This window comes from Chanodichthys erythropterus, chromosome 9 (genome assembly GCF_024489055.1).
Source record: "Chanodichthys erythropterus isolate Z2021 chromosome 9, ASM2448905v1, whole genome shotgun sequence".
NCBI lineage: Eukaryota > Metazoa > Chordata > Actinopteri > Cypriniformes > Xenocyprididae > Chanodichthys > Chanodichthys erythropterus.
This window is the reverse complement of record NC_090229.1, coordinates 14827290-14846704: the sequence shown is the minus strand read 5'-3', so window position 1 is coordinate 14846704 and position 19415 is coordinate 14827290. Positions and strand designations below refer to the sequence as shown.

The window sequence follows — 19415 nt, the reverse complement described above, 5'->3', positions numbered from 1 at the left end:
CACTGCACCAGCGTAGGGTCCAAGGATTTCATCTTGATACCTAATGGCAGTCAGGGTGTCATTGTCTAGACTGTAGGGGTCTGTGCGTCCCTCCATGGATATGCCTCCCCTGACCATCACTGACCCACCACCAAACTGGTCATGCTGAACGATGTTACAAGGCAGCATAACGTTCTCCACGGCTTCTCCAGACCCTCTCACGTGCTCCGGGTGAACCTGCTCTCATCTGTGAAAAGCACAGGGCGCCAGTGGCAGACAATGCAAATGCCATTCGAGCTCCACGGTGCCGGGCAGTGAGCACAGGGCCCATTAGAGGACGTCAGTTTCCCTCATGAAGTCTGTTTCTGATTATTTGGTCGGAGACATTCACATCAGCGGCCTGCTGGAGGTCATTTTGTAGGGCTCTGGCAGTGCTCATCCTGTTTCTCCTTGCACAAAGGAGCAGATACCGGTCCTGCTGATGGGTTAAAGACCTTCTACAGCCCTGTCCAGCTCTCCTAGAGTAACTGCCTGTCTCCTGGAATCTCCTCCATGGTCTTGAGACTGTGCTGGGAGACACAGCAAACCTTCTGGCAATGGCACGGAGGAGCTGAACTGCCTGTGCAACCTCTGTAGGGTCCAGGTATCGCCTCATGCTACCAGTAGTGACACTGACCCTAACCAAATACAAAACTAGTGATAAACTTGTCTGCTTTAAGTAAAGTAACAAAGGTATCATAAGATATCATGAAGTGGTTACAAGACATTTGCTTCAAACATTTTTATTGCAATACTTAGAAAATATAATGTGTTCCATATGTAAAATCAACAAAACAATATTCTGTTGTTTTAAATTCAAATTTCCAGTAAGCTTAAAGGGAGAGTTCACCCAAAAATAAACCTTTTTATCATAATTTACTCACCCTCAGGTTGTAAGCTATAACCACAAATAGGTAAGGTAATGAATTGTATCTGTTGTTATGATTATTATATGTATTGCATGTATTATAAAGAATAAAGAATACCCTTATAATGCATTATAAATACAGGCTTCATAGAAAGTATTACCAAAATTGTCATCAGGGGCCCTGTGTATGTGCTTCGGGGCCCAGAGCCCTAATGTTCAGCTTTGTTTGGCATTTTTAGGCCATGTGACTTGAGGCTGTGGGGGAACTCTCAAACCAGAGAGTTGTTTTGTATTTAGAGCTGCATAAAGAAGATTAAATATTAAGTGAGGGTGTGTTCAGTTTTGGTGTTTTGCAGGATGACTTTTATCGTCTGCATCTTATGCAGTTTGTCATCCATTCAACAGGAGGGGCTGCATCCTGTGTCACACACCTCAGAGTAACGGCTGACCTGGAACCTGCCACACATCAATGGTTTCGCATGATCATGAGAGACATGAGTTAGACCAATTATGGGTCCTCTATTTGTAGGCGTATATGCGTGTGTACAGCCTGTGGCGAGAGAGCATGCAACTTCTTCTTGTCTCACCTAAGGGTGTCGTGGGAGTTTGAGGAAGTGATCTGTGCTCAGTGCTTGTCACAGTCTGCTTCCCTTCTCTAAATTTCTGCTCTTGTGCTGTAGAGTCTGCTGGTCATGGCAGGGTGCTGAGAAACCTTTGGATTGTCACACTCATCAAAGGAAGAACCACAAAGGAGGAGAAACAAAACAGCACCGGCATAATGGTAAAGTGCTCACTTTGAGGTTTATCATTGCAACTAGATGTTTAATAAGTTCTCTTTTGACTTTTACTTGTGGCTTATTTGGGCTCGCAACTATTTGTTGCTCCTAAAAAAGGTCCCTTCTTGATTAAACTCGTCTTTTTTGAGCTATGTATGTCTGTAAATAAGAGTATATAGGAATATACTTTCCTTATTATACTTATTACACAACTGTGTAGGTGCTAATTCTGAATGTCTTTTGGAGAGGTTCCTCCTCTGTAAATTCAAAAAGCTTGAGACAACTCTTATAGGATGTGTGAAACTAACTGAAAAGGAAGCTCAAAGAACAGCATCACACAAAAGTCAACTCAAACAACTCCTTAAATGGACACTGATTAACTTTGTTATTAGTCATGGTTCAACTTACCTAGAGTATTTGTGACTTTCATCCTGTATATTTATTGTTAGAGTTGATTTGTTGTTCATCAAAGCCTGATGCTTGTGATTTTCACACGTTTCTTTTGGTAAGGTGATGCTGAAGGCTTTCATGATGTCAGTGTCAAAGCATTTAGGTAGCTGAAAGCAGTTTTGGGCAAGGGTGGTGCTTCTAAAGGAAGTGAGCGTTTGACTGTGTGGCGAGAGGTTAACAGAGGATTTTTTCGCAACAGCACCCAGAGGTGAGTAGAAGTAGGGAAGGATGTCATAGGGGACTTGCGGTTCCTGTCTTGGTACTTCCTCACCGCTTCTACAGTTTTCTGAAGCTTGTGTCTTTCTTAGTCTGTACATAATAGATCCACCACAACTGGCCTACAACTTCCACCACAGGTCAGCTGATGGATGCAAAGTTGATCCATGTTGTAAAAATGAAAATCATGTCATGATGGTTCATTCACTTTCATGTTGTTCCAAACCAGTATGACTGACTGTCTGACTTTCTTCTGTGGAACACAAAAGAAGGTATTTTGAAAAGTATTTCACCTGTTTTTGAACATAAAATGAATGCTACCTCAACCCCCATTGACTTATATTGTATGGACAAAAACAAACCACTGAAACATTTCTCAAAAAAGCTTTTGTTTTCCACAGAAAGTCTACAGGTTTGTGAACTGTATATCAATTATGAATTGTATGTATCAATTCCTCTTATATTTTGAATATCTGCTATTTCAACATCTTAAATTTCTGAATGTCTCACAATGCTTTGCATTAGCAAATTTTGGAATTTGATGATCAAGTTGGTCAAGCATTTCCACTTTTTTTTACTACCATGTAGTTCTAGTAGCAAAGAGGAACATTAGCGATGTCGTTATGAAATGGATATTTTGAAGAATGTTTAAACTGTTTTTGACCATAAAATGAAATTCAATGGGCTCCGAAATCTTCTTTTGCATGCCACAGAAGAAAGTAAGTCATACGGATTCGGATTTTGTCTTCTTCAAATCTCTATATTTGAGATCCAACAGAAAGGAAGACGTTTATTTTTTAGCATTAAGAGCTGTTGGAAAGTTTCATAAAAAAGCAAAAGGCCTTGCTAAAGTAGTTCTCTTAATCTATGAGGCACAAGCTGTTTCCAAAATCGCATCTCTTTGAGTAGATAACAATCTATTTTAAGGGTCGCAAGGTCAATATAGTATAAATATGTGTAGAGTGAATGTATTCAGAATGTACTACATTCGTCATTTGTCATAATCATGTGACCTATACCAGCTTCAGTTGCGTTGCTTTATTGCCATTTACAAATCCTCTCCCGTGACCTCATGGGACAATAAAGTGTCCATTTGATGCTCACGTCCGAATCTCACCGGAAGTAGGTCATCTGGGTACTTCTCATGTACTATTTTAGGAATACTGTGAATCTTCCCTCACATTAAACGAGGGAAGTAAGCATATTTGTAAGCAGTTTCCATCTATTATTATATCAGAACTTTACCTCAGCACAGACATCAGCGAATCAGTGTGGCTGATTCACTAATGTCTGTCTTGCTCGTCAGTTGATGAATTATATGTTATCATTTCCTCTTCCCTTTTTTCATATGAGCATATCAGCGATTTCAATATATTTATTTTCTGAATGACTCATATTTTGGAATGACCAATTTTGGAATAAAAAGATCAGTAGATGAAAGTGTTTTCCACTGATTGAGCATTTTTTTACTCTTATCATCTAGTTCTAGAAATAAAGATGAACATTAGTGATGTCATTCAGAAATAGATGACCTTTATATAGTAAAAAACATGGCTTTAATTTTCATTCTATAGTCCTAAATAGAGTCTCCCTCAGGGTATACACATTTTCACGCTTATCTGAGACAAGATGTTAAACATTATGTAGGCTGTTATCTCTTCAATGAAAGAGAAAGGTATTTTCAGAAACTCCAGTGTCCATCAAACAACACTTAATTCGTTTATAATATTATACCTCTGTTGTAGCTCAGATAGGTACCATGGTCATGCTCTATGTGTGATGTTTGAGCTGTGGTTGAAACAAAGACCTGGAATTCAGACCACAAACCCAACGAATGTTTCGCAGCTTCCTAAGCTGGTGCAACACATCAAAAGCAAATAAGCCTTAAGGAGCTTATATAGAGAAACATCTGGTTTACCTCAAATTTAAAGGTAAAAAATGAATGTGATCTCTGGTGGAGACTCTGGCGTGCTAGATTTAGCTTCAGCCTCTTCAACTCTAACTTTAGAGCATTTTCTCTTTAAAAAGAGTCTTGTTATAAAACTGTTGAATTGTGCATCTCATGCTTGTTATATTACATGTAAGTATAAGCAGACAGTTGTATTCTTTTTCAAATGATGCTGAGAGTTATGTTAGATGATTATACTAAGTAAGACACAACCTTTAGTGGTGTGTGTAATGCATCAAAATGTGACACAGACACACAGCTTGTCTATAACTTCCTTACATCTGCTGCTTGTTGCTCGGTAACTATCTGTGGTTTCCTGTCCCAATAACCACAGGCAACCACCTAATTTCAATTACCTATATATTAAGAGAATCAGGTTTTTATTTATTCATTTATTAGACTAGACCAATTCCAATGTATGCTAATGACAGAACCTACATTAACTAATTTAGCTTACTCCAGAGTCCTATTATTATTATCATTATTAGGGGTTCAAATGCGTATCACTGAAACTCTATTGTAATTGTTAAAATTTCCAAGAATCAGCATTCTCCCCTTAAAGTGAATGGATGGACCAAACCGTTAGTCGTAGAGACTTGAAACTTTGAGAGCTGGTAGTACTCATACCGTCTACAACGTCACCAAGGATCACCCTGATTGGCCTGACGGGGGTGCTACAGAGGTCAAAATTATGTTGGGATCCTTGGCTCTAGATGGACAAAATGCATCTGAAGTTTAGAACATTCTTTGTTGTGTCCTCACACAAAGTTGCAACAACAACAACATTTTCTCGTCTTTGTATTTGTGAAGATCATGTCTTCTGTTAAAACAAGTATATATAGATGCACATCTCGGTTCATCTTTTAGCTTCTTTCCTTCTCTATCTGCAGTCACCAGTGGTTAGATATGGTGGTAAATACTTCAGCAACAGAGAAGACTAAAAGAGGAACTGGATGCTGCAGGTCGGCCATGACCGTCAGTTTTCCCAAGGCAGTGTCTTTTCCTCGCTTGAATATCAGTGCAGTATGCTAGTTGAGAAATTTGTTCCTTTATAAGAAGTAAAAGGTTGACATAATGCCCTAGTTTTCAGATTTCCAGTTCTAAAATGAGCTGTTTGATGTTTCCTGTTGGGTTTACACAGTAATTTAATGTCACTAAAGCAATTTTATGGCAATAAAAAAAACCTGTTAATAATAACAACAATGATGGATTTGAAAAACTAAGTGTTTTCTCTGGGATACATTGAAATTCTTTCAGTTGCCTTCAGTTTCCACAAATGTCAAGAAGCCTCATCAAAATCTTGCTTCATTTTTGTATCTTTTAGCAATTTTGTCAATTAATGATGGATAAAATCAAGTACTATGTAAGTAAAACAGATTGTGGATATACTTTCATATTAGATTTACACTCCAAAAAGTTGATCTCAACATAGGTACCATATAAGCTCTTCTGACTTTAGATAAACTCCTTCCTGTAGACCTGTTCAGTTTGTAGTCATAAAGGAGTCATGGATTCCTGCAGGAATTTTGTATGGGTATTTAGAAATGTAGGATTTACGTGAAAAATAAGATAAAGTTTGTAGTTAAACAATTGTTTGCTTTAAAAAAACATCAGTTGCTACAACTGAAACTCACATCTTTGTCATAATTTTCTTCGGTTAAGTCATTAGCCATTCAAGTTGGCCGATAAATGGAATTTGTGACTCTATTTCCTATTTCATCTCTCCTTCAGGGCAGTAAGTATCACTGGCAGAGCCAGAATGTCAAGCAGAGTGGTGTTGATGACATGGTGCTTCTCTCCAAGATCACTGAAGATGCCATCGTGGAAAATCTCAAAAAGAGATACATGGACGACTACATCTTTGTATCCTTGATCTCCAATGGATCAAATCACTCGAGGGTGGATCATTACACTCCTCTCAGCTGATCATTTAGCACTACATGTTGTTAAGGCTGTATGGTCACTCACAGAAGGTTGATCAGAAGTTATGTCTTCCTCTTTTGTTTACATGTTTCAACAGTTAGCACAAGCTCACTTCCTGATTTTAAATGACACTTAGTAGCCACTCTTTGTTGTTGCATTGAAACTTTTTTAGTCCCAAATTTGCAGAAAATTTACTAGCAGTAAACATGGATTGAACTGGATTATTCATATGTCCTTAACTGTGATTTGAAGACCTACATAGGACCTGTCTTGATATCAGTGAATCCTTTCAAACAGATGCCGTACTTCACTGACCGTGAGATTGAGCTCTACCAGGGAGCTGTATGTCAAATGCAATGAACACTTATATCAATAATTAGCACATTTATCATGCATTTAACTTTATGATGTCAGATTCACAGCCATCTCTCTCTTACTCTTTCCTTAGGCTCAGTATGAGAACCCACCACACATTTACGCTCTGACAGACAACATGTACAGGAACATGATGATTGACAGTGAAAATCAATGTGTCATTATCAGGTTTGTGGTTCTTGCATGATATGTGCAGCCTGTTTCAACACGGATTTGATGTTCTTCCTGTAACTTGCCACATTCAAACCGAAGCCTGCATTCACATGCAAGCCAACCCCCCTAAAATTAACCCTTAAAATAATACCACTTCAGAAAGAATATCAAGAAAGTCACATGAGTCCCCTCTGCCTTAATAGTCAAAGAAATGTCCTCATTCTGTGACCTTTAATTGTCTAACAACTTTGATTATTGTGAAATCCACTGCATTTTCATGCCACTTTCTGCATCCACATTTCAGTATCAGTATCATTCACTGATATCTCTTTTTACTCTCTTCGGTCCCGTCCTCACTGTTGGCAGTTCCTTCCCTGTTTTGTCACACCCACAAAAGGCTTTGCAGCAGTGGTCACCATTCTTAGTATAGTTTCCTTCCTGATTTACACAGGCTGTAAAAAAGACCTTGCAAGTGTTGCTTTCTAAAACTAATGCCTTGGTACCTTACTGAAAATTTTGTATAAACAGTCCTTGAAAGGTACCTTCCAAAGCACCAAACTATCACGTCTAATAAGCTAGAACAAATGAAGCGAGCTTTAGACGTAACCAAACAAATATTTAATAACTAAAATGATAATTTCTCAGTAGAACAGAATAAGTTTTTTAAAAAAAAGAAGACATAGACATTTATAAATTGAATTCAACCAACCACTAAACATGATTATGGGATATTATAGGCACCGAAATATGTATTTGATTGACCAAATAGGGGCATCTTAATGTCGCAAGATGTGTCCTGATGCCTGCCTACTTCCATTTTTTAAGCCTCGGCCAATGAGGAAGAGGAAAGCCATATGTAGACATGCCATTTTATTCACTTTACCAGTGCTTTGGATTCTGTGAAACAGCAAAGAATTAAAAAGGGGGTTAAAAGCCGATAACCACAACTTCCTGTGACAGTGACGCTACCTTTTAAAAAGCATGTTTGTGTGTGTCTAAAATTATGCCATGTGAGTTCAAACAGCGCAGATGTAAAGGTGTTTAATCAGGGACACATTTGATACATTCACCTCCTGTGTATGTTTGTGTTTAGTGGAGAAAGTGGAGCAGGAAAAACAGTTGCTGCTAAGTACATTATGGGCTACATCTCAAAAGTATCAGGGGGAGGACAGAAAGTACAGGTAACAAGTGTGTTTTTTAGAATATCTTTCTACCTTTTAAAAATCAAGTCTTAGTTCTAAAACCTGCCCTGTGTCATTTTTGTTGTTCAGCATGTGAAGGATATTATCCTGCAGTCGAACCCTCTGCTGGAAGCGTTTGGCAATGCGAAGACAGTCCGCAACAACAATTCAAGCCGTTTTGTGCGTTTCACACTCACATATATCCAGCTCAGTCTTATGAATTTACAACACGCAAACCTGTGTTCCATTACTGTGAGTAACGCTAGCTCGATTGACAGGGCAAATACTTTGAGATCCAGTTTAGTCGAGGAGGAGAGCCAGACGGAGGGAAGATCTCCAACTTCCTGCTGGAAAAATCAAGAGTCGTGAGCCAGAATGAAAATGAAAGGAGCTTTCACATCTTCTACCAGGTAGGAAAGAGTAAATTTCCCCTTTTCTAATTATAGGAACGTATCTTTGTTTAGACTGTTAAACTAAAAAAAGAAAAGAAAAAATTACAAAGCTTTTTTAAGACCTCAGTGACTCACTTTGATAAAACAACAGTGTTTAGAAAAACAACAGATAAGGAAAGTGGGATAAAACACTACAAAAAGAACGAAGAACAAAAAAAAACCACGTCAATTAAATATGGGTAACATTTTATAGTAAGGTCTCATTTGTTAACATTAATTAATGTATTAACTAATATGAACTAACAATGAGCAATACATTTTTTACAGTATTTATTAATCTTTTTTGTTAATGTTAGTTAATAAAAGTAGTCGTTCATTGTTCACGTTAACTCACAGTGCATTAGCTAATGTTAATTAATACAACTTTTGATTTTAATAATGAATTAGTAAATTGAAATTAACTAAGATTAATAAATGCTGTATAAGTATTGCTCATTCTCAGTTCATGTTAACTAAAGTAGTTAACTAATGAAACCTCATTGTAAAGTGTTACAATAATGAAAATATGTAATATAAATAATTGTTTAATATATTTCTTATTTAAATATATTAATATTTATTCAAATTATTTAACATTGTTTCCCAGAATGGCAAATTAATAGAAATACTTAGTGTCTTAAATATTACTTTTCTGAAATAATGTTTTTTTAACTATTAAAAAATTCTTTTTAAATATATTTTGCTTTTTTATACATTTACAACTCTAAATAAAATTATTTAATACAAATATGTAATATTTTTTCCCAAATCTGCATTTGGAAAATTCATAGAATTAAAAGATAACGTTCGTGTTGACCACACACAATTGTTACATAATACTGATGGGTCACATGAATAGATATTGATTAAACCACCACTTTTTTTTTAGCTAATAGACGGATGCACGCCTCAGCAGAAGGAAGAATTGGGAATTATGACCCCAGATTACTACTACTACCTGAACCAGTCTGGAACATACAAGGTGGATGGAACTAATGACAGCAAGGACTTCCAGGAAACCATGGTACATATTTTAATCAATATTATCATGCTACATTATGTTTGTCACCTCCAAAAACCAAATTCATCGAGAGTAGCTCAGTTTGTCAGTTTCAGCCACTTTCTAGACCTTTCTTGACCCTAAGTTTTGATGACTTGGTCTACAGGAAGCCATGCGGGTGATCGGCATACCGCAGATGGTTCAGAGGCAAGTGCTGCAGATTGTAGCTGGCATCTTACATCTGGGCGCCATCAGTTTCATTGAGGCGGGAAACTACGGGCAGGTGGAGAGCACAGACTGTGAGTGATATGCAGATGAAGTATTGACTGTCATAATAGTGACTATCTATCTTCAAAAAATTTTTTGTCAGACTTTGCATTGACATCTTTTACCCTGCTTTCAAACCAGTATTGGCTTTCCCGGCCTACCTGCTGGGAATCGACCAGAACCGTCTACAGGATAAACTCACCAGCAGGAAAATGGATTCCAAATGGGGTGGTAAAACTGAATCCATTGATGTGACTCTGAACAGGGAACAAGCGTGCCACACGCGTGACGCTCTCTCCAAAGCCCTCTATGCCCGTCTGTTTGACTATCTAGTTGAGGTTAGTGAATGACATATGAACAAACAGTAACCATTAGTTGGGGAAAAGGGTAATTTTTGTCTTTCTCTGTTTGTGCAGGCAATAAATAAAGCCATACAGAAACCCACTGAAGAGCTTAGCGTTGGCGTTTTGGATATTTATGGATTTGAGATTTTCCAGGTAAATATTCTTCCCTTTGATTGATTGTCATTGCATATTTTAATGAATGAATTTTAAGATTCAAATCATTAATCAGCCAATAAGGCATATTTGTAATATTAAATATACACTATCATTCAGAGGTTATGAAAGAATTTTTATGAAAGAAATCAATGCTTTTTTTCAGCAAGAATGCATTCGATCAAGACATTTATAATGTTGTAAAATGAGTTCTACTTCTAATAAATGCTGTTCTTTTAAACTTTCTTATCATCAAAGAATCCTGAACGAATGTATCATGGATTCCACAAAAATATTAAGCAGCACAACTGTTTTCAACATTACTGTATTTCTGATCAAATAAATTTCAAACTTGATAAGAGACTTATTTTTAAAAAATCATTTAAAAAAGTCTTAGACCCCAAATTTTTGAACGGTAGTGTATTTTGTGTTTTTCTTTTTTTTAAATAATTGTTTTAATTTGAAGGTAACATTTTGTGAAAGTTAAAATACATTTTTAATCATTACTATATTAATTAATTTAAATTAATATTATTATTAATAATAATCTATTGTTTTTTAGAGGAATGGTTTTGAACAGTTCTGTATCAACTTTGTGAATGAAAAGTTGCAGCAGATCTTTATTGAGTTGACACTGAAAGCAGAACAGGTACAAAAAAACCAACAACAAATCTTTCATTACACTTTTCACTTGTATCTGTCCTGATGTGTGAAGTTCTCGATCTGACAGTCTATTTTTACCTCCCACAGGAAGAGTATGTACAGGAGGGCATCAAATGGACACCCATAGAGTATTTTAACAACAAAGTTGTGTGTGACTTAATAGAAAACAAACTGGTAAGCCTGTAAAGGGGCTGTGCTACATTATATATTAATAATAATTCATAATGATATTATTTTTTATTAGCTTTGTAAGCTGTAACTCCATTCCCCCTGTATCCCAGAATCCTCCTGGCATCATGAGCGTGCTGGATGATGTGTGTGCCACCATGCATGCCACCAAAGAGGGAGTTGATTTAACTCTGCTTCAGAAGCTACAGGCTGCAGTGGGGACGCACGAACACTTCAACAACTGGAACTCTGGTTTTGTCATTCACCACTATGCTGGCAAGGTGTGTGTTACTAATTTTGTGACTTCTAAGTCCATGTGTGTTAGACTTAAGGTCATCTACACTAGTTTTTTAGTAAAGACATTTATAATGTCACAACAGATTTCTGTTTCAAATAAATATCCATCAAAGAATCCTGAAAAAAAATGGTTTCCACAAAAATATTAAGCAACACAACCATTTTCAACATTGATAATAATAAGAAATGTTTCTTGAGCAGCATATTAAAATGATTTCTGAAGGCTCGTGTGACACTGAAGACTGGAGTAAATAATGTCTTAAAATTTCTTCTCACTATGTACTTCTTTAATCAGGTGTCGTACGATATCAACGGTTTCTGTGAGAGAAACAGAGATGTGCTTTTCCCTGATCTCATAGAACTGATGCAAAGCAGCGAATAGTAAGTGCTATTTTTCTCGTTCTCTCTCATCGGAAGCACTTTCCAAATTGATAGGCTTTATTTAGGTTTGGTAAAGGTTAGAGAATGGAATGGAATGGAAAGCCAAAGAAACAACAGAACAAAGAAAGATGAGCATAATCAATTTTCCCTGAAATAAGTTCAACTGTTTTTCTCCTTTTCCCGTAACTGCAATCAACGTGTTCCAAACATCTAAAAATATTTATTTCTCTGGCATTGCAGCGACTTCATCCGAAGCCTCTTCCCAGAAAATCTCAACACGGAAAAGAAAGGTAGACCAACCACTGCTGGCTCGAAGATCAAAGTAAGACCGATGTCCTTAATAAACTGAGGATCCGCATACCTGTCACATTTCCTTTATTTGGAGTCACTCACTGACTGTCTGGTCCACAGAGGCAAGCCAACGAGTTGGTTAGCACACTGATGAAGTGCACACCGCACTATATCCGCTGCATCAAACCCAACGAGACCAAGAGGCCCAAAGACTGGGAGGAGAGCAGGTGAGCCAATCAATATAACATCATGCGCAGACTCCAAATATTGCGCAAAGATGACGCAGCTGAACTCACAACATGTGCTATTCGTAAATTTCACTTTTATGGTCCCAGAGCGAGACATCAAGTGGAATATCTTGGCTTAAGAGAAAATATTCGGGTACGACGTGCCGGCTTTGCCTATCGTAGAATCTTCCAGAAATTTTTACAGAGGTAAGAGTAAGCTTGAAATAATATGTTTGGTCATAAAATATCTTTGCAAGTGTGTTTTATATAGACATTTTTGTAGCATCGCACTCCACTACTTGACTTAGCGCTGGGGTTTTCCAGATAAGTGAGTTAACCTCAAGTGAGGGAGCTCAAATTAGTATCAATCTCAGCGGAAATATCGCTGGTGTGTTAATCTTATGGCGGCCATTTCAGGAGTGCTAATTTTAGGGGTGATTTCCCAAGTGTGATAATCTTGGGTAACTGAATCACATGTGTGTTTTGCTAGGTATGCCATCCTAACAGCGGAGACGTGGCCATGTTGGCGTGGTGCGGAACAGCAGGGCGTTTTGCATCTCTTGCGTTGTGTAAACATGGACACGGATCAGTACCAAATGGGCCGCACCAAGGTCTTCATCAAGAATCCAGAGTCGGTGAGGCTCAGAAATCACATAAAAAAGTCACCTCCAACTATACAAACAAGGCCTAAAATATAAATGATTTCACAAATATTAAATTACCCTTAAACAACATTTCTCATTTCAATTCGCGTTTCCTCTAACTGTAGCTGTTTTTGCTGGAGGAGATGCGAGAGAGGAAGTTTGACACATTTGCCAGAACCATCCAGAAGGCATGGAGGAAATACATCGCCAGGAGGAAATATGAACAGATGCGGGAGGAAGGTGAGTAAAACCTAGTGAGATACCTACTGCCCATACAAGCAGCATCCTAAGAGGTCCTTACAGATCATAGAACCTGATTTGGAGTGCAACTTCAGGCAGCAAATCTATGTGCCACACAAATAGTGCTCCACCATTTGAGACTCATAATGAGTTTTTGCCAGAACACGTCCTGTCCAGGATTTCTAAGTTGCATAAAATGTAGTTTTGGTTTTGTTTTCATATTTGCGGAAGGTAATGATTAAAAAAATATTTTACCAATAGCGTGCATTATACATAATCGACCAATCGTGGCTTGTGAGAAGGCTGGATCTACAGAGAACGGTCAAAGCATTGCAAATACGACAACGTTTTAATGCATTGCATAAAGACTGTCAATAAGAACAGACCTCCGTTTAGAAATCGCGTTCAGGGGGCACATCGATATGACCACTTTCACGATTTTTGGCAATTTACAAATCCTGGACAGGACGCGTCCTGGCAAAATGGCACATATGGTCACCCTAGCGTACACAGTGTATACACAGACAAATATTGGGTACAATAATCCATTTTTAATTATAGCCAACTATTTTAAGTGATACTTTTCAGTGTTGAAATTAAATAAATTTACATACATTTACATAATCTAAATTTGTGTTTCAAATGTTTACATAAATTATGGTATACCCTGTAATAGCAAAATGTATATGTGAGGTTTTCTCTCTGTCGTTCTCATTTTCAGCCTCTGATATACTGTATAACTTTAAAGAACGACGTAGGAATAGTATAAACAGGAACTTTGTTGGTGATTACCTGGGCATGGAAGACAAGCCTGAACTCCGGCAGTTCATGGCCAAGAGGGAGCGGATTGACTTTGCAGACTCGGTCAACAAGTATGACCGTAGGTTCAAGGTGAGACACTAAATAGCAAAAAAATATTCTTTTTCTTTGTTTCTGAAAGAAGTCTCTTATGCTTATCAAAGATGCATTTATTTGATCAAAAGTAATAAAAACAGTAATAATTTGAGCCATCTAAAATACCTGTTTTCTAATATATTCTTAAATTTAATTTATTCCTGTGATGGCAAAGCTGAATTTTCAGCAGCATTACTCCAGTCTTCAGTACTGCTCAAGAAACATTTATAATTATCAGTCTTAAAAACGGCTGTGCTGCCTATATTTTATTTATTTAAAATAGATTTAATAAGGGCAAAAATAAGCTGTAATTATTTCTTGCTGATTTTTTTGTAGTCTATAAAGAGAGATCTAATACTGACACCGAAATCCATCTACCTAATTGGTCGGGAAAAGATAAAGAAAGGACCAGAGAAGGGCCAGATAAAGGAAGTTCTGAAAAGAAAGCTGGACATTGGCAGTATCCGTTCAATCTCTTTGAGGTAAGTTGCTGCCTCATACTGCCCGTTTTAAAGGTATAACCACATATATATATATATATATATATATATATATATATATATATATATATATATATATATATATATATATATATATATATACATATATACACACACTTTACATTAACTTTTGTTCCAAAGTTACTAGCCACTCAGCATTTTCACTGGCAACAATTCTTGACATCAATATCATCATAATATAAATATATATATATATATATATATATATATATATATATATATATATATATATATTTTATTATTATTATAAAATAATTTATCAGCAGGTATAGTAGTCTGCTGTCACTTTAAGAGCTAATGCACAGATTGATTATATTGTTACACATGAGTTTTCTTTCTCAACTGTTTACGTTTACTTAAAACATAACTGACTGTTTACTTGAATACTCACCAAGACTGGCATTTTGACATTATTTTGTGAGTATTTAACTGTTTAAGCACAATAAGCAGTGAAAAAAGAACAAAATTCAGCACTAAGAGGCGGCTTTATATGCACGCACTCTGTAGGAATGAGTAAAACTATGCGCAATACGTGCAATCCCACGCCGAAATTCAAGCCGTGTAACACCAACAATATTCATCCGGAGCAAATAAAATGAGTGAGTTAGAGGAGGCGGGTTTGTGTGTCAACTCTCTGTCGGAGAGATGAGAGAGCGAGATATTGTTAATCTATTAAAAGCATTTCAGATATTTCAGTATCGATATGTAGGCTCTCAAATCGATATTTTTGAAATCCGCCCTATTTATCGGGTATTAATGTCAAGCCCTGTATATATGTATGGTTGACCACAAGCAAAATGGTGGATTCTTAGGCTTAAGTCAACATATAGGCTTTTTGTTGCAATTACAGATTGCTCATTTAACAAGGAACAGCTGTGAAGATTATTTGTAAATGTGGAAATATTCCGCTTGTAAAAAGGATTTTCTGCATAATGGTCTCAATTGCATATCCCAGAGGCACTGCACATTTAGCTACAATCAGCTAGATATACTGTACAGCTGCTTTGAAAATCATTGTTATTTCAGCTCTTTATTTTGCTGTCTGGGCCTGAGCAAATGCGATAAAGCTGCTCGTTTATACTGTGTATACTTCATACACAGCAGTGCTTACATGCAGATTTATTGCTGTGAGACACAAACAAGCTGCCAGACCACCACTGCTGCTACAGCAGAAAAGCTTATACGGAAGTTCTGCAGGGTCAAACTATTTGCAAAGTGCAAAAGGGAAATTAGCAAACAGGAAATGAACTCATATTTATGGCGACTCAGTTCTTCTTTTCTGCCATATATGTCAAGTCTGAGAGATAATGAAAGTTGAAGGGGGGGTTTGGGGCTGAACAATAGGGTGAAGGATGTTGTTTGTCTACTTCTTATGATGATGATTAATGATGATACATCAAAGACGCATGAAGATAATGTGAAAATCAATTACAGAGTCAATAATAACATTTTCTGTGCTTTGTGATATCTCATCAGTCATGTCCTCTTTCATCTTCTGTCTTCAATTGCTCATAATTCTTCTTTGGCATATAAGAGTTTTGCCTGGCTTATGATAAAATGTCATTTGTTGGATTTTAACGATTTTTTTAAAATGTTTATGAAAGAAGTCTCTTATGTTCGAAACACCCTAGAAAATACTTGCTTATTATTGGAATTATATTGGTTCCAATTAGGGATGTGCAACGATTAATCACGATTAATCGTTTGCAAAATAAAAGTCGTAATATATGTGTGTGTTCTGTGTATAATAATTATGTATATATAAATACAGACACATACATTTATATATTTTAAGAAAAATGTTAGTATATTTGTTAGTGTTAGTATAAAATATTTATATTTATATGTAATATAAAATATATATAAATATATATATTTATTTAAACATGCATATTTCTTAAATTTATACATGTATTTGTGTGTATTATATATACATAATTATTTTACACAGAACACACACATATATTACGTAAATACAGACTTTTATTTTGCAAACGATTAATCGCGATTAATCGTTGCACATCCCTAGTTCCAGTATAAGTTTTACTCGGATGAGCACTATATTTTCTTCAGGAATTGTAAAAAATATGTGTGTCTTCATTTCCCTCCAGCACAAGGCAAGATGACTTCTTCATCCTTCATGAAAATGAGTATGACAGTCTGCTGGAGTCCATATTTAAGACTGAGTTCCTCAGTCTGCTGTGCAAGCGCTATGAGGAGCAAACCCAAAGCAAACTCTCACTGTCCTTCAGCGACAGGTGCCGATTACTCTCTCTCTCTGTCTTGTTTTTCATTTATCTCATTCCAGTGCAGAACATAAATTAATGGTAATGTTTTGTGCAGGCTGGAGTTCCGTGTGAAAAAGGAGGGCTGGGGAGGAGGCAGCACCCGTGTGGTGGTATTCCAGAGGGGACAGACTGATGAAGCTGTGATCAAACCTGCAGGAAAGACTCTTTCTGTCACTATAGGAGATGGGCTACCAAAGACATCCAGTACGTGAGATTGGATAAAGTTGGATGGATAAAGTGTTAACGATTGCACAAAAACTCTTCATTGAGCTTCAATTTTTGTTTTTCTCCAGAGCCAACCAGGAAGGGAGTACCACAGAGTCATGGAGGAAGAAGCCAGCCACGGCACAGAGGTATAAAAAACCTGCTAATTTATGTATCTTTGCTGTAACTGCTGTGTTGAACCATGTGGACAAATTTATATTCTCCAGTTGCTGTAGCTATAATCCTTGTTTCATATGCAAAATTAATACAAATATCAAAACCTTTAAGGTTTCTAAATCTGTTTATTTAAATTTAGGTTAATTTATGTAGTGATTTGTGCTTACAGAGGCCCATATCTCTAATGAACAAAAACTAGGCAACACTGATAACACAACCCTTGTGAAAAAAGTACACTTTAGCATACTTTTAAAAAGAGTACTTATTACAGAAATAGCATGCTTTAAAAGAATATACATAAGTGCGACATGAATGTAATGTTTTCAGACACTTAAAGGGTTAGTTCACCCAAAAATGAAATTTATGTCATTAATTATTCACCCTCATGTCGTTCCAAACCCATAAGACCTTCGTTTATCTTCAGAACACAAATGAAGATCTTTTTGATGAAATCTGAGAGCTTTCTTTCCCTTCATAGACTGCCTACACAAATGAAACTTTGACGCTTCAAAAATCCATATGAATTGAGTGGTTTAGTCTAAATTTTTTGAATAGGCTTGATCGCTGTATATGATGAACAGATTTAATTTAGGTGGAACCAAATCTCAAAACACATTCTACTCAAGTTGGCCTTAAAGGGATAGTTCACCCAAAAATGAAAATTTGATGTTTATCTGCTTATCCCCAGGGCATCCAAGATGTAGGTGACTTTGTTTCTTCAGTAGAACACAAATGATGATTTTTAACTCCAACTGTTGCCGTCTGTCAGACGTATAATGGGTGTCAATGGTAACACAATTTATAAGAGTCAAAAAACACGCACAGACAAATCCAAATTAAACCCTGCGGCTCGTGACGGCACAATAATGTCCTAGGACACGAAACGATCGGTTTGTGTGAGAAACCGAACAGTATTTAAATAATTTTTTACCTCTAAAACTCAACTAAAACACCACTCCTCTGAAAACACAGCTAAGCGCGAGACATCACTGCCGTTGTCAGAGCGCGATCAGACCTCACTAACCGAGTGCTGAACGCATTTTTAACAATATAATAAAAATACAGACCGGAAAATAAATAAGCTGAAATTCCAACTGGTATGATACACCAGTAACCCTTGATATAATGTGTATTTTTAACAGGGGGCCATCAGAACGGGGCTGCACAGTTTCACCGGGGTGGCACTCAGCAGCAGCAGCAGCAGAGGGAAGCGACTTACTCAATGCCAGTCAGGCAGAATCCTCCACCGAGCAATGCTCTACCTAAACTGGGATCTCAGAAGAATCGAAGAGGCTCCAGGCCGGCCCAAAATCAGTCCACGAACCTCGACTTCCTCAATGTGCCTGATCAGGGCATGTCAGGGTAAGAGAACACAGACAGACTTACACATACAAAAACATCTCAAATCCAATTTTTTTTAAGTACTAAAGAGTCTAAAATCTCACCAGAATGCAGCGGAAAAGGAGCATCAGCCAACGGCCTCCACCGGCCCCCTCTAGCCGTCCCAAACCTCAGCCCCGACCGCAGGGCCCTCGATGTAGAGCACTTTATCAGTATTTTGGCCAGGATGTGGATGAAATTAGCTTTGACGTCAATGACATCATAGAACTAATCAGTGAAGGTGAGACCTGGAATTAAGACAGGATGCTGTGGTTTTGATTTAGACTGCTGAATTGTTTGTAATATTCCTCTGGTTTTCCTGTAGATCCATCAGGGTGGTGGCGAGGGCGAATTCATGGGAAGGAGGGTCTCTTTCCTGGGAATTATGTGGAGAAGATTTGACCTCTGCATGTCAACGAGGTAGACCGCACTGATGAACCAGCACCTGACTTTTGACCTTTATCCTCTTAGATCACGGAATCTCTTAGGCTCTGGGAATTTGCACTCAAGCCAGTACCAAGATCTTTTAGTTTGTTCTTTTAATGATTATTTTTGTAAAAAAAAATAGTTTTACTTGATACAAGAATTTGTGGGTACAGTTTTCAGGCTAGAGCATACACTGTTTACAAAGACTCTGCACTGCCCACAAATGACCACTTGACAGCGCTGTTGTGCAATTTGATTTTTTTTTAAGAACTCGTTTTTTTTTTTTTAAAGAACAGCAATCACAATCACAGATTTTCCCTTAATTTTTGTCTAATTTCCTGAAAACTGTATGTAAAAAAAAAGAAAGAAAATATTTTATATGCATTGAATGATGTTTTATCCTTTATTTTTTTGTCATTTTATTTTCTCTTCTGTGTAAAATCTTCAATCAAAAAATAAATAAATTGATGTCTGTGGTACTAACAGTATTAAAGAGAGCTTTGTTTAAAAA

General features: G+C 37.0%; 1 protein-coding gene across 2 annotated transcripts; it reads left to right on the top strand.

Annotated features, from left to right (window-relative positions):
* The first annotated feature begins 1470 nt into the window (after positions 1-1470).
* myo1f (myosin IF) lies at positions 1471-19193 on the top strand. Of its 2 annotated transcripts, none has more exons than XM_067394693.1 (28): positions 1471-1667; positions 6008-6139; positions 6452-6541; positions 6648-6742; positions 7821-7908; positions 7999-8088; positions 8187-8318; positions 9229-9363; positions 9506-9638; positions 9748-9944; positions 10023-10103; positions 10666-10752; positions 10854-10940; positions 11048-11215; positions 11527-11612; positions 11853-11934; positions 12024-12130; positions 12239-12337; positions 12621-12765; positions 12900-13014; positions 13736-13905; positions 14245-14390; positions 16541-16687; positions 16773-16921; positions 17011-17070; positions 18241-18460; positions 18547-18719; positions 18804-19193. In XM_067394693.1, the coding sequence occupies exons 1-28, from the start codon at positions 1665-1667 to the stop codon at positions 18878-18880; spliced, it is 3294 nt and encodes a 1097-aa protein (XP_067250794.1). In that variant the 5' UTR covers positions 1471-1664; the 3' UTR covers positions 18881-19193. The 2 variants fall into 2 exon arrangements, with proteins under 2 accessions (XP_067250794.1, XP_067250795.1); XM_067394694.1 differs by lacking the exon at positions 1471-1667 and adding an exon at positions 1791-2320.
* The last annotated feature ends 222 nt before the right edge of the window (positions 19194-19415 follow it).

Excerpts from the sequence above, each read along its gene's own strand:
- myo1f (XM_067394693.1), top strand. Across the intron at positions 8,089-8,186 it reads ACAACAATTCAAGCCGTTTT|GGCAAATACTTTGAGATCCA; the intron begins GTGCGTTTCACA and ends CTCGATTGACAG. Across the intron at positions 10,941-11,047 it reads ACTTAATAGAAAACAAACTG|AATCCTCCTGGCATCATGAG; the intron begins GTAAGCCTGTAA and ends CCTGTATCCCAG.